This window comes from Narcine bancroftii, chromosome 1 (assembly GCF_036971445.1).
Source record: "Narcine bancroftii isolate sNarBan1 chromosome 1, sNarBan1.hap1, whole genome shotgun sequence".
In the NCBI taxonomy this organism is placed as follows: Eukaryota; Metazoa; Chordata; class Chondrichthyes; order Torpediniformes; family Narcinidae; genus Narcine; species Narcine bancroftii.
Genome location: NC_091469.1, coordinates 132,724,928 through 132,738,722, shown reverse-complemented (window position 1 = coordinate 132,738,722; position 13,795 = coordinate 132,724,928). Strand labels below are relative to the sequence as shown.

General features: G+C 40.7%; 1 protein-coding gene across 5 annotated transcripts in view; it reads left to right on the top strand.

The window, feature by feature from the left end:
* LOC138764416 (storkhead-box protein 2-like) overlaps positions 1–13,795 on the top strand; it is a 407,299-nt gene that overhangs the window by 337,048 nt on the left and 56,456 nt on the right. For all 5 annotated transcript variants that reach the window (XR_011358159.1, XR_011358158.1, XM_069940320.1 and 2 more), the window contains exon 2: positions 7,622–7,774. Coding sequence is in view for 3 of the 5 variants with exons in the window: in XM_069940320.1 (XP_069796421.1) it covers positions 7,622–7,774 (153 nt within the window). In the remaining 2 variants the exon portion in view is untranslated. The remainder of the gene's footprint in view (positions 1–7,621; positions 7,775–13,795) is intronic.

Here is a 13,795-nt window from a genome sequence, read left to right as displayed (position 1 = left end):
GTATATCAACATGCATGAAGGAACCGCTGCACTCATCACCAACCCATTCAGTGGAATATACAAATGAGGTTTGGTTTTCAGGATTTTCTTCCAAGAGAGCCAAGAAATAGACTTGATATTTTGTGGAATGCAGAATGATGTCACAAATTTTCCATCAGTGCTGCAAAAATAACAAATGAGGTGCATCATTCACAGATGAAGTGATCGGGTCAAGGTCATGAAAATTGACAATTAAGTGTATAAGTAAGGGAGAATAGCAATGCATACTACTTGAATCAAGTTTACTGCTAACATTGGAGTCTACATTTTTTTTTAAAAAATGGTGGAAATATGTCGCATCTGTGGAGAGAGAAAGTTAACATTCAGATCAATGAACTGTCATCGAAATCTTTCATCTGAAGAAGAATCTGCAATCTGAAATATTAACTTTGTTTATCTCTACTTATGTCATCTGATATGATGGATAGTTTTAATTTTAAATTTCCAGCATCTGCTTTTTTTTTAAACTTTGGGATATTAATACTGAACTAGTTTGTGCATACATTTGTACAAAGCCACTGAGAAACTTGGAAGGGATTTTTGTGAGTTATGTGTACTTTTTGGTTTGTTTCTGCCATGGGAAATCAATGATTTTAGAGAAGGGTTCAACTGCTTCTGGCCGGAGCATGTCGGTAATGATGAATAATAATGTTTTGCTGCACTAGCAAACAATACTGGTCTGACTTCATGTTTGTAATTTACAGACTGAGCTTGTCACAACGTGCAGCTGTAGTACTGTGTCACTTCAGGAACATAGCAACAGCTTTGATGTAAATACAACATAAATCTTTGTGTTAATTTTGAGGTACAGCAGGGTGATGGGTTACTTCTGCTGGCCTTTCTGATAGAAATCACATGTGATGAGACTACAGATGCTAGAATCTGGAGGAAAACACAATCCGCTGGAGGAGCTCAGTCCAATCCTGATGAAAGGTTATAGACAGTTCACTTTCTCCCACTGAAGCTGCTTGATCCACTGGGTTTCTCCAGCAGATGGTGTTTTGCTTAACACAAACCAACAACAAAAAACAGGGTTGCAGCAGGTCAGGTAGCATCTTTGGAGGGAAATTGGACAGTTAACGTTTTGGCTCGAGACACTGCCTCTGGACTCAGTCTCAGACCAGGTGGAAGTATCACACTGAAACTTCGCTTGTCCATTTCCCACCACAAACATTCCCAGACCTGCTGTTCCTCCAGCAGTTTGCTTTACTGTTCCAGCATTTGTCGTCTTGTGGATCACACCAATGGTTGGATTGAAATGGGGTCTCCTTGCACAAGCCACAGAGGTTATATACTAGAAATTGATCTGAACCATTTCTCCCTTGTTATAATTAAGTTGTCTGTCACTCTAATGCTTTGAAAGAATGTGACATTCATTAGCACCAGTGTCGACAAACTCGTGTGCAACACGATACTATTTCAGCTTCGACAGTCATGAGAGGCTGAATTTTTCACAGCAGTAGACTTGACGTGAGGAATGTGCATATAGAGGGTTAAGCATAATACAGATACAATCTTTCAGCTGCAGGTATTATCAAATCATGAGACCATGCTCCACCAATGAAGGGGAAGTTGCAGAATCTTCCCAAAATGGGGATGAACCATGCACACAGCCTTCTGTGCCTTGCAGCTTTGATGCCAGGGAAGCGTCTGTCAAGGTATGGGTGTCCACTACGAATGAGCGGACACCCTGACCTGCCGCCAAATTGTCATTTCAGGTGTGAATGCAAAATTAATGTGATCAAGAGTGGAAGGCTCCCCATTTTAGAATCAAAATAATCAAATCACGTTGCACAGAAACAGTCCCTTTTGGCCAGCCACAATGGCTATCTATGTTAATCCCATTTGCTTAGATTAGGCCTGCTTCCCTTTATGCCTTTCCCACTTCTTTTTTCTTTGGCTTGGCTTCGCGGACGAAGATTTATGGAGGGGGTAAAAGTCCACGTCAGCTGCAGGCTCGTTTGTGGCTGACAAGTCCGATGCGGGACAGGCAGACACGGTTGCAGCGGCTGCAGGGGAAAATTGGTTGGTTGGGGTTGGGTGTTGGGTTTTTCCTCCTTTGCCTTTTGTCAGTGAGGTGGGCTCTGCGGTCTTCTTCAAAGGAGGTTGCTGCCCGCCAAACTGTGAGGCGCCAAGATGCACGGTTTGAGGCGATATCAGCCCACTGGCGGTGGTCAATGTGGCAGGCACCAAGAGATTTCTTTAGGCAGTCCTTGTACCTTTTCTTTGGTGCACCTCTGTCACGGTGGCCAGTGGAGAGCTCGCCATATAACACGATCTTGGGAAGGCGATGGTCCTCCATTCTGGAGACGTGACCCATCCAGCGCAGCTGGATCTTCAGCAGCGTGGACTCGATGCTGTCGACCTCTGCCATCTCGAGTACTTCGACGTTAGGGATGAAAGCGCTCCAATGGATGTTGAGGATGGAGCGGAGACAACGCTGGTGGAAGCGTTCTAGGAGCCGTAGGTGATGCCGGTAGAGGACCCATGATTCGGAGCCTTTCCCACTCCAGCCCCTAAGGCTAGAGCTGCATGAGGTCCTCACCCTGGATGAGACATATAAGGCAATCGAACAACTGAAAAGTGGCAAAGCAGCAGGTATGGATGGAATCCCCCCAGAGGTCTGGAAGGCTGGCGGCAAAACTCTGCATGCCAAACTGCATGAGTTTTTCAAGCTTTGTTGGGACCAAGGAAAACTGCCTCAGGATCTTCGTGATGCCACCATCATCACCCTGTACAAAAACAAAGGCGAGAAATCAGACTGCTCAAACTACAGGGGAATCACGTTGCTCTCCATTGCAGGCAAAATCTTCGCTAGGATTCTACTAAATAGAATAATACCTAGTGACGCCGAGAATATTCTCCCAGAATCACAGTGCGGCTTTCGCGCAAACAGAGGAACTACTGACATGGTCTTTGCCCTCAGACAGCTCCAAGAAAAGTGCAGAGAACAAAACAAAGGACTCTTCATCACCTTTGTTGACCTCACCAAAGCCTTCGACACCGTGAGCAGGAAAGGGCTTTGGCAAATACTAGAGCGCATCGGATATCCCCCAAAGTTCCTCAACATGATTATCCAACTGCATGAAAACCAACAAGGTCGGGTCAGATACAGCAATGAGCTCTCTGAACCCTTCTCCATTAACAATGGCGTGAAGCAAGGCTGTGTTCTCGCACCAACCCTCTTTTCAATCTTCTTCAGCATGATGCTGAACCAAGCCATGAAAGACCCCAACAATGAAGACGCTGTTTACATCCGGTACCGCACGGATGGCAGTCTCTTCAATCTGAGGCGCCTGCAAGCTCACACCAAGACACAAGAGAAACTTGTCCGTGAACTACTCTTTGCAGACGATGCCGCTTTAGTTGCCCATTCAGAGCCAGATCTTCAGCGCTTGATGTCCGGCTTTGCGGAAACTACCAAAATGTTTGGCCTGGAAGTCAGCCTGAAGAAAACTGAGGTCCTCCATCAGCCAGCTCCCCACCATGACTACCAGCCCCCCCACATCTCCATCGGGCACACAAAACTCAAATCGGTCAACCAGTTTACCTATCTCGGCTGCACCATTTCATCAGATGCAAGGATCGACAATGAGATAGACAACAGACTCGCCAAGGCAAATAGTGCCTTTGGAAGACTACACAAAAGAGTCTGGAAAAACAACCAACTGAAAAACCTCACAAAGATAAGCGTATACAGAGCCGTTGTCATACCCACACTCCTGTTCGGCTCCGAATCATGGGTCCTCTACCGGCATCACCTACGGCTCCTAGTACGCTTCCACCAGCGTTGTCTCCGCTCCATCCTCAACATCCATTGGAGCGCTTTCATCCCTAACGTCGAAGTACTCGAGATGGCAGAGGTCGACAGCATCGAGTCCACGCTGCTGAAGATCCAGCTGCGCTGGATGGGTCACGTCTCCAGAATGGAGGACCATCGCCTTCCCAAGATCGTGTTATATGGCGAGCTCTCCACTGGCCACCGTGACAGAGGTGCACCAAAGAAAAGGTACAAGGACTGCCTAAAGAAATCTCTTGGTGCCTGCCACATTGACCACCGCCAGTGGGCTGATATCGCCTCAAACCGTGCATCTTGGCGCCTCACAGTTTGGCGGGCAGCAACCTCCTTTGAAGAAGACCGCAGAGCCCACCTCACTGACAAAAGGCAAAGGAGGAAAAACCCAACACCCAACCCCAACCAACCAATTTTCCCCTGCAGCCGCTGCAACCGTGTCTGCCTGTCCCGCATCGGACTTGTCAGCCACAAACGAGCCTGCAGCTGACGTGGACTTTTACCCCCTCCATAAATCTTCGTCCGCGAAGCCAAGCCAAAGGAAAAAAGTGTCTTTCAGATCTTGTAATTGTATTTTCCTCTACCACCTCCTCAGGCAGCTCATTCCAGATGTATGAAAAAAGCCTTTAGATCTCCTTAAAATTTCTCCTCTCACCTGATTGGGGGAAAAAGCTCTGCTTGGGGGGAAATTACAGGCTTACAGGAAGAGGTTTTAAAAAAAAATATATAGTGCACTGCATTGATAAGCAGCAGAGTATCCCACATATCTTAGAAGAGACTGACCAAGAAGTCCCTGAGGGAAGGTGTGAGGGTGAGCCTGACTTTGAGAACAGTGCAGGGGCTTGGGTTTGTCCAGGAAGCATAGATGCCTGCGCAGCTCTGAAAACCAAGGTTTGCCTCGGGATCTTTGCAGATTGTTTATGCTGACATATGCCACATAGGATCTCTTGCTACTCACAGTTGTTTTGTAAAGGTTCAAAGCAATCTCTGAGAACACACGAGAGAATGAGAATGCTGGATTTTGGAGCAAAATATAATCTGCTGGAGGAACTGAGTGCATCATTGATGAGAGACAAGGAATGGTCAACGTTTTGGGTTAGAATTCTTCATCAGGGCTTGAAGAAGGGTTCTGGCTTGAAATGTTAATCATTCTTTTTCACTGATTCTGCTCAAACCACTGAGTTCTTCCAGCAGTCTTTTTTTGATGCTCAGAACAATCTCTGCCCACAGGCTGTGAGATTGATGAACCGTATTCTGTAACCAAGTAAATAATTCCAAAATATTTACAGATATTTATTTTCAATTACAACTTTTATGTATATAATTTTAATCTTTTAATTTAGACATACAGGATGGTAACAGGCACTTCCTGCACATGAGTCCTTGCCACCCAAATATCACAATTAATCTACAAACCCTGTACACTTCGAAGGGTGGGAGGAAACTGAAGTATCGCGTGCCCTCTTTGGGGTCCATAAAATGTCATTGTGAAAAAAGTGGAGTTGCACTAAATTGGGGTTCAAGAAAATCAACTTCAAACTGACCCAATGTTGACCTAACATCCTAAAATGCAAATTAACTTTTAGGGTAAAGCTTTTAAATAAACAAAACAAGTAAAACATTTAAGAATATTAGCAATCATCATTTACAGTTTATTTCTTTAAAAAGTGATGGAGTGTTCCTTGTTTGAATGTAACTGGCAGCGGCACTGTTGACTGAGCGAATTTCTCCTGACACTAACGCTAAAGAAATCCAGTGACAGCGTTTAAACCAGCCTAGCCATCCATTGGCAGCTTTGAACTGTGAGGCTTCTCCATTGATCTGGTTGTCAAACTTCTCAGCTTGAGCTTTGAGAATAGGTCTGGAAATTGGAAGGCCTTCTGAGTGAGCTTGAACTCCACTCATCCAGGGAGTCATTGAGGCTGACATCTTTGACTGTCTTCAGGTGTTTGGCTTTTAGTCCTGTTGCTTCTTCAAATTTGCAAAGCAGCACGCGTACCTTTTCTTGAGATTTCCAGCCACAAAATGTTGATTCCAGAATCCTGAGGTCTCATGCAACTTGAATTTGACTTTTAATCTTGATCACGTCAAGGGCATGAAGCTTATCTTTCACAGGAAAGGATTTTCTTTTTCTAGCAGTGTGTTCCATTTTGATCTAACTCACCAAAAAGCTTTTCAATTCTGGAAAGAGCAAAAAAAAAACAGGTCCAATGACTCATTGCATCATATTTGAATTTGCATTAAATTGGGGTGCGGAAAATCAGGGAGACATGGGGAGAATGTACAAACTCCTTACAGACAGCGCCAGATTTGAACCCAGGTCGCTGGTTCTGTAATAGCTTTGTGCTAACGTGCCGCCCAATGTGTGATTATGATGTGCTGTGTATTGTGTGATATATGTGTGTGCAACATGGTCCGGAGGAATGCTGTTTGATTTGGTTGTACATGTGCAATGAATGATAATAAACAGGAATTTGAAGTGAAGAATCTGGCAATTTTGGTAAATCTCAGGACCATTTGACTTCCATTCAGGCATTTACAGTGCACGCTAATGCCCTGACAGATAGCTCCCTGCAACTTCCTGTCTCCAGTGCCACATACTGTAGTTGATGAAGGTGTGTGGTTGGGGGACTTCTAAGGCTTGGCCCCAGCAGCAATAATGGACTGGTGATTATATTCAGTGGTGCAGTGCTAAATTTTTAGGTGCCGGAGTTCACCAAAAATGGCGACAAGGAGGTGCCAGAGTGGCGCTTCGGTGAGCTTCAGCAGCACGACACCCCGATTATATTTCCAAATCAGCTTTGGCTCAGGCAGTTCCCTGCCCTATACTGAAAAATATTCTAGAGTCCAGTACCACTCCCGAGGTCGGAACATAAAATCTAAGGCCTAAACAACGACAAATAGTACTAGCTCAGGAATCCAGCATGGATAAGTTGAGCCAAAGGGCTAGTGTCTATGCTATAAAACTATGATATCTAACCCTCCTTGTTTGGATATCTTCAACCAGAATTGTACTTATTTTCAATTTGATGAACGTGGACCTATTTTTTAAATTGGATTTACTTTGCTACTTAATTTTGAGGGTGTACGTGCTGAAACCATGGAGGAGAGGTGACTGGAATCTTTGTTTGGGACAGTCTACTTGAGGTTTGTTTCTGTGGCTCTCTGTTTATATAAACGTTGCCCTTTAAATATTGTTCAGTGTTTGCCTTTAGCATTATTAAAACTAAGTTCTCATGTGAGGGAACTGCACCAGGCATGATTCTAACTAATAGGCTTAATAATCTCACGTAAGATACATATTTGCCACTGCACTGCCATTGACATCATGAGGAAAATTGGAAAACATATACAGTGTTGAGGCACACAAAATTCTCACTGCACTATTTACTTTTACCAATTACTTCATTAGCCTACTCAGAAATATGAGGAAAATTGTTTATGCTGCATTAACACAATTTTCTTACATGCAGCTTAAAAAAATAACATTGCATGGCATGGATGAATATTTTGGCCTTCAGTTATAAATGCAACTATTTTGTATAAATATTGATTTCTTATTGCATTATGGTTCAGTCATGGAATAGGAATAAGGGATTACTTCATAAGATTTATTTTGGTCAGCTTACCAACATTTATCTTTACTTTTCACATGTGATTCAAATGCTTCAGTTAATATTCATGCTGTTTGACAGTTTTTTATGAGTTGTGTACACTTGGCAGTGTGCCCATTAATGGAATAAATATGGTTTGAGTCTAATTAATTTTATTTCTCTATCTGATCCATAGGTGATGTGTCACCAATCAGTATGTCCCCCATCAGTCAGTCACAATTTATTCCACTTGGAGAAATTCTCTGCTTGGCCATCTCAGCAATGAATGCTTCAAGGAAACAAGTCACACATGAGGCACTAATGGAACATTTAGCAACTTGCTTTCCAGGTACGTTTTAGTAATAACTGTTCAGCAAATGTATTCAGCATACTACAAGAATTTACAATAGTAAAGTGATTTCTAGTGTGATAATTTAGCATTACTAGTATGGTTCCAGGGTAGGTCAAGCATGCAACGTTCTTTTCCAGGTAGAACCAGGAATGATGGCTGTGGTGTTCACATTTGGGATCACAGGCTCAGAATCAAGTGTCAGCCAAGGACAAAAAGAAATTTTTTCATCCATGCTGTGATGAATCTATGGATTTCTGTAGAGGCATACTCACTTTTCAAGTCAATAGCTTTTAAGGTATTGGATGAATCAGGGGCTATAAGTTTGGTGTAGAAAAATGGTGCTGAGTTTAAAAAAAAAAGTTAAGGAACAGTGGAACAGGAATGAGGGGCTCAAGAGCTTGCTTCTGTTTCTATTTCCTTGGTTCTTGAGGGAGAGTTGAATTTCAAGGTCAGATATAGAAGCTGGTGTTGTTTCCTCTTCAAGCAAAGACGTTTGGGAGATTTAACCGAAGTGCAAAAGATCACGACAGATTTCAGCAGGAAAAGTTATTCCTGTTAGCAGATGGTTTAAAGAGAGGCGTCAAAACAGGGGTTGAAACAGATGGGTGCTAACAGGGTTTGAAACAGAGGGGTCAAAATACAGGGGTCGAAACAGAGTCGTTGGGACACGGGCAGATGTGAAGATGAAGTTTTTACTGAGTAAGTAGTTACCCTGCAAGAGATGAGGAAACAGAATCAGTCTAGTACATTCATTAGAGAAATGAAGAGAATAATTTCCAGGGCGGAAACTGCCAAAATGTTTGGCCTGGAAGTCAGCCTGAAGAAAACTGAGGTCCTCCATCAGCCAGCTCCCCACCATGACTACCAGCCCCCCCACATCTCCATTGGGCACACAAAACTCCAAACGGTCAACCAATTTACCTATCTCGGCTGCACCATTTCATCGGATGCAAGGATCGACAACGAGATAGACAACAGACTCGCCAAGGCAAATAGCGCCTTTGGAAGACTACACAAAAGAGTCTGGAAAAACAACCAACTGAAAAACCTCACAAAGATAAGCATATACAGAGCCGTTGTCATACCCACACTCCTGTTCGGCTCCGAATCATGGGTCCTCTACCGGCATCACCTACGGCTCCTAGAACGCTTCCACCAGCGTTGTCTCCGCTCCATCCTCAACATCCATTGGAGCGCTTTCATCCCTAACGTCGAAGTACTCGTGATGGCAGAGGTCGACAGCATCGAGTCCACGCTGCTGAAGATCCAGCTGCGCTGGGTGGGTCACGTCTCCAGAATGGAGGACCATCGCCTTCCCAAGATCGTGTTATATGGCGAGCTCTCCACTGGCCACCGTGACAGAGGTGCACCAAAGAAGAGGTACAAGGACTGGCTAAAGAAATCTCTTGGTGCCTGCCATATTGACCACTGCCAGTGGGCTGATATCGCCTCAAACCGTGCATCTTGGCGCCTCACAGTTTGGCGGGCAGCAACCTCCTTTGAAGAAGACCGCAGAGCCCACCTCACTGACAAAAGGCAAAGGAGGAAAAACCCAACACCCAACCAATTTTCCCCTGCAACCGTGTCTGCCTGTCCCGCATCGGACTTGTCAGCCACAAACGAGCCTGCAGCTGACGTGGACTTTTACCCCCTCCATAAATCTTCGTCCGCGAAGCCAAGCCAAAGAGAGAGAGAAAATAGTCCCAATGCGCTGAATGGCCTCTTACTGGGATCATAATTCAATGAAGAATGTTCCCTGCAGTGTGATCTTTTACGTTGAAAAATGTTTAAAATAATGTTTTTGCCACATAGATGGGAAAATGAAAGCAATATACTGGTATAGTATATCAGTGATGCTGGAATTGTTGCCTTAATTTGAATTCCCTCTACAAAAAAAGCAAAGGGTAAAAAAAAATCACTGCTGCTATCTTCTCAATAACCTTGTTTGAGACAAACAACAGAAAATATTGGGAATTCACAGTCAGAAAATTATATTTGCAAATGAAACTGTCTAAACATTTAGATAGAATGCATCCTAATACTAAACTTGCTGTGTAAATCCAGAACTTTGAGACACAGTAGGAGGTTATTTGTTTTAAATTTGCCTGTTTTAATTTTGCATGACAAATTTGTACTGGTTTTGCTCAATTGCCTCAATATTAAGACACAGTGGCCTGAAATTCTTCAGCAATCTAAGGATAGGTGGGATGGATACTGCAGTGGCGTGGAATCAACTGGCTTGGTCATTAGGCCCAAGATACAAGCTCCAGTTGGTTGGGAGACTGAGGTTAAGACCTCAGGAAAAGCAGAGTGGAGAAAGTTAGGGGATTACGCGGACCTGGGGAAGGTAATGGCTTTATCAGTGCAGCATTTGATGGGGGGTGGGAGCTTAATGGTAGTAAGTGGGTTGCTAGGAATCAGTCCTGGTCTGGAATAGGATGAGGAGGACAACGTTGTCTCAAGGGTGTCCAACAACTCCCAGGACAACATGGCACAGGTTACACTGCAGGTGCTCCAAGAGGGGCATTTAATTTGGAATGGTGTCATCCCATGCATTATCAAAGGAACTTCCCAGGAATGATTAAGACCCAGAAGTGTCCAGTTGAATTTCCAGAAATACTGGCAAATATGCTTGAACATGGTGGTTCATGTTCAGAATGTTGTTTCAGAAAAATCACATTGAATAATAAAAAGATCATGCAAATAAACTTCAAGGAATTTTGCTTTTTCATATGACCTGCACCTTTTAATCTGTGGTTGTACTTTTTGCTTTTTGGCTGACAAGTATATTATGTCAGCTGTTTTAATGATCAATACTCATCATTACTGAAGCCTAATTATTGGTGCCTTGAAGTTCCAGTGTAGTAATGGCCATATGCAATTACATTTCTCTGAGATTGCTATTGAGAGTTCAGGAAGAGCAGGAGACTAGGCACAGTGACCACCAAACGTTTAAAACACTCCATCCCCTTGTTTCAGACTTTCTCACAGTTGAAAACATCTTAAAATCTAGCCTCTTTGGATCTTATGTTAAACTCCAAAGAATACAAATCCAACCAGTTCAGTCTCTTTTGCTAGGACAAGCCTCTCATCCTAGAAGATAGTCAGGTGAAAAAGAGGAGGCACAACAGAATGCAGATGCTTTAATCTAGAGCCAAAAAAAGCAACTGGAGGAATTCAGCAGGTCAGGCAGCATCTGTAGAGGTAAAGGGAGAGTGAGTGTTTCAGGGCAAGACCCGACTAGGTTTTGTGAATTAACCTGGTTATTCTCCTTTGGACTGCCTCCAATGTCACTGTATCCTTTCTTGGGTAAAGGGATGAAATTGTGTGCAACTCTCCAGGTATGGTCTTAATAACACCTTGTATAAATATAACTAAGTCTCCACTGATAAACTTTAACCCTTTTGTAATAAAGACCAATATATGTCATTTGCTTCTGAACTATTTACTGTACCTGCCTGGTGAATCTTTATATTTCATGGGAGGGACTTCCACTGCTTGATCAATTTGCCATGTCTTTCCATTAAAATAATAATTGGCTTTTTTATTCATGAATATTTTATTTATTCAACATATATAATGTCAAAAATTAAGAATGTTACTGCTTAAGTACATAATAAAATACCAACAAATATATGCTGAAAGTCTATTTATAAAAACGAAAATCTAAAGAACTACAAACTAAAAAAAACCCTATTAACCCCTCCCCCCAAACTAATCTAGTCCCAAAATTAAAATACAAGATATTTCATTATAAAATGATTACAAGTAATTCATTCATCTTCACCTGGAGATATATCATTATTTAAACTAGTAAGCAATCTTGCTCAGTAAAAGGGCTCGCTAATCGATTTAAATTTTCTTGTCAAAGATGATAATGTTAATTGTGACAAATAATTATCTATAGCTTCATCTTGTAGTGAATCAGATGCATATAACTTCTCATAAAATTCTTTATATACATCATTAATGCTTTGTGTCTTATATGTCACTTCATCATTATCCTGTTGCTTAGCATTAATTGTTCTAGAAGATGGTTCCACTTTTAATTGCCAAGCCAAAACTTTTTGATCTTTTCCCTAACTCATAATATTTCAGCTTAGATAGTAATATCATTTTCTCTGTTCTATATGTTAACATTGTATTAAATTGTAATTTTTATTTGCTAAAATTATATATTTATCCTCAGAAAATGAGTTTTGTATTTCTTTTTCCAATAAAGTTATCTCCTTTTCCAATTTGTCTATATCTTACATATTCTTTTTTAAGTTTTGATGAATAACTTATAATTTGACCTCGTAAATAAGCTTTCAATGTATCCCAAATAACAAATATATTACCTACTGAATTTAAATTAGTTTCACAAAACAATTGAATATGTTGTCTTATTAATAGAAAAAATCCAGTCTCTTCAATAAAGAGAATTCAATCTCCATCCATAAACTAACTATTGTTTTTCTGCAAATTCCAACTCAATTAAAAGAGGAGAATGGTCAGATAATATTCTGGTTTTATAATCCACAGCAATCAATCTTTATTGATTTTGAGCAGAAAGCAAGAAAAAAAATTTCTTGAACACGTATCAAATCTGCTAGAATAAAAAGAATAATCCTTTTCCTGAGGACGCATTCTTTTCCAAATATCATTTAATTAAAATCTTTCATTAAAAATAACAATGTTTTAGCTGCCTTGGATTTCACTATATATCTTGAAGACTTATCCAACACAGGTTCTAAATTAAAATTAAAATCACCACCCACTAAAACATTTTCATGTACATTCACTAAATTTAAAAATGTATCTTGTATAAATTTCTGATCATCTAAATTTGATGCATAAATATTCAATAAAGTCCATTCTTCAGAAAATATTTGACAAGATGCCTTCCCACCAGATTTGTAATTACATCTTGGATTTTAAATGGTAATTTCAAAAAAAAACATTCTCCTAGCTTTAGAATTAAATGTAGAAAAAGCTACTTGACTCACCCAATCTCTTTTCAATTTTAAATGCTCACATTCAGTTTAATGAGTCTCTTGTGAAAAAGCAATATCTACTCCTAATTTATTTATATTTGCTAATACCTTTTTATGGGTCAGTTAATCCCATTAATATTAAAACAATATCTTAACTATTTTACCCATTATTTTCCAAATTATTAACGTACTTTCCGATCCAGGAAGAATTCTCATAAATTGAATTGGTCTGATGTGTTATTGTCTACAATCCAAAAAACACTGAACTTACTTGAAATAAAAAATATTATGTAAAAGTACTGAGTTAAAAAAACAAAAAAAGAAAATCCTTCCTCCCCAAAATGCCCGAAAAACCAGCATTACTACTCTCCATTTTACAGATGCGGTTAAACCACGAAAACACATGTAGTCGTCAGAAACTAACAAACACAACCCCCGACTTCAGGGGAAACATAAAAAAATTATAGAAAGAAGAGAACATACTCCCCATTCTAATAAATCATTTCATCAAGACCTCTTTAACAAATCTGAATATAATTATTGAAGAAGACATTCTGCTGATCTGGAAAAAAAACTTTAAAAGTTGCTGGATATCGCAATACAAATCTATAACCTTTATCATATAAGGCCTTCTTAACCAGATTAAATTCTTTCGTCTTCAAAATAACTTGACTCAGATCTGGATAAAAAAAATCTTATCGCCTCCATAATTCAAAGGTCCATGTTTTTTATCTTTTCTCATTGCCGATTCAAATTTCTTTTCTCTATCTTGATAGTTTAAAAATCTGATCAATATGGACCAAGGTCTTTGATTCAATCCCAGTTTTTGTTGGAGAACTCTATAGGCTCTCTCAATCAAAATTTTCTCTTTGAAGTTTTCTTGTCCAAATATTTGTGGTATCCAATCTTGGAAGAATTACATCTTGACCTTCTTTATCTTCATTAATTCCAGCAATTTTAAGATTTCTCCTTGTACTATCATTTTCCAAAATATCAACCTTCTCCAACAATTTTTCATTCATAGTAATATAAGCCAGTAACA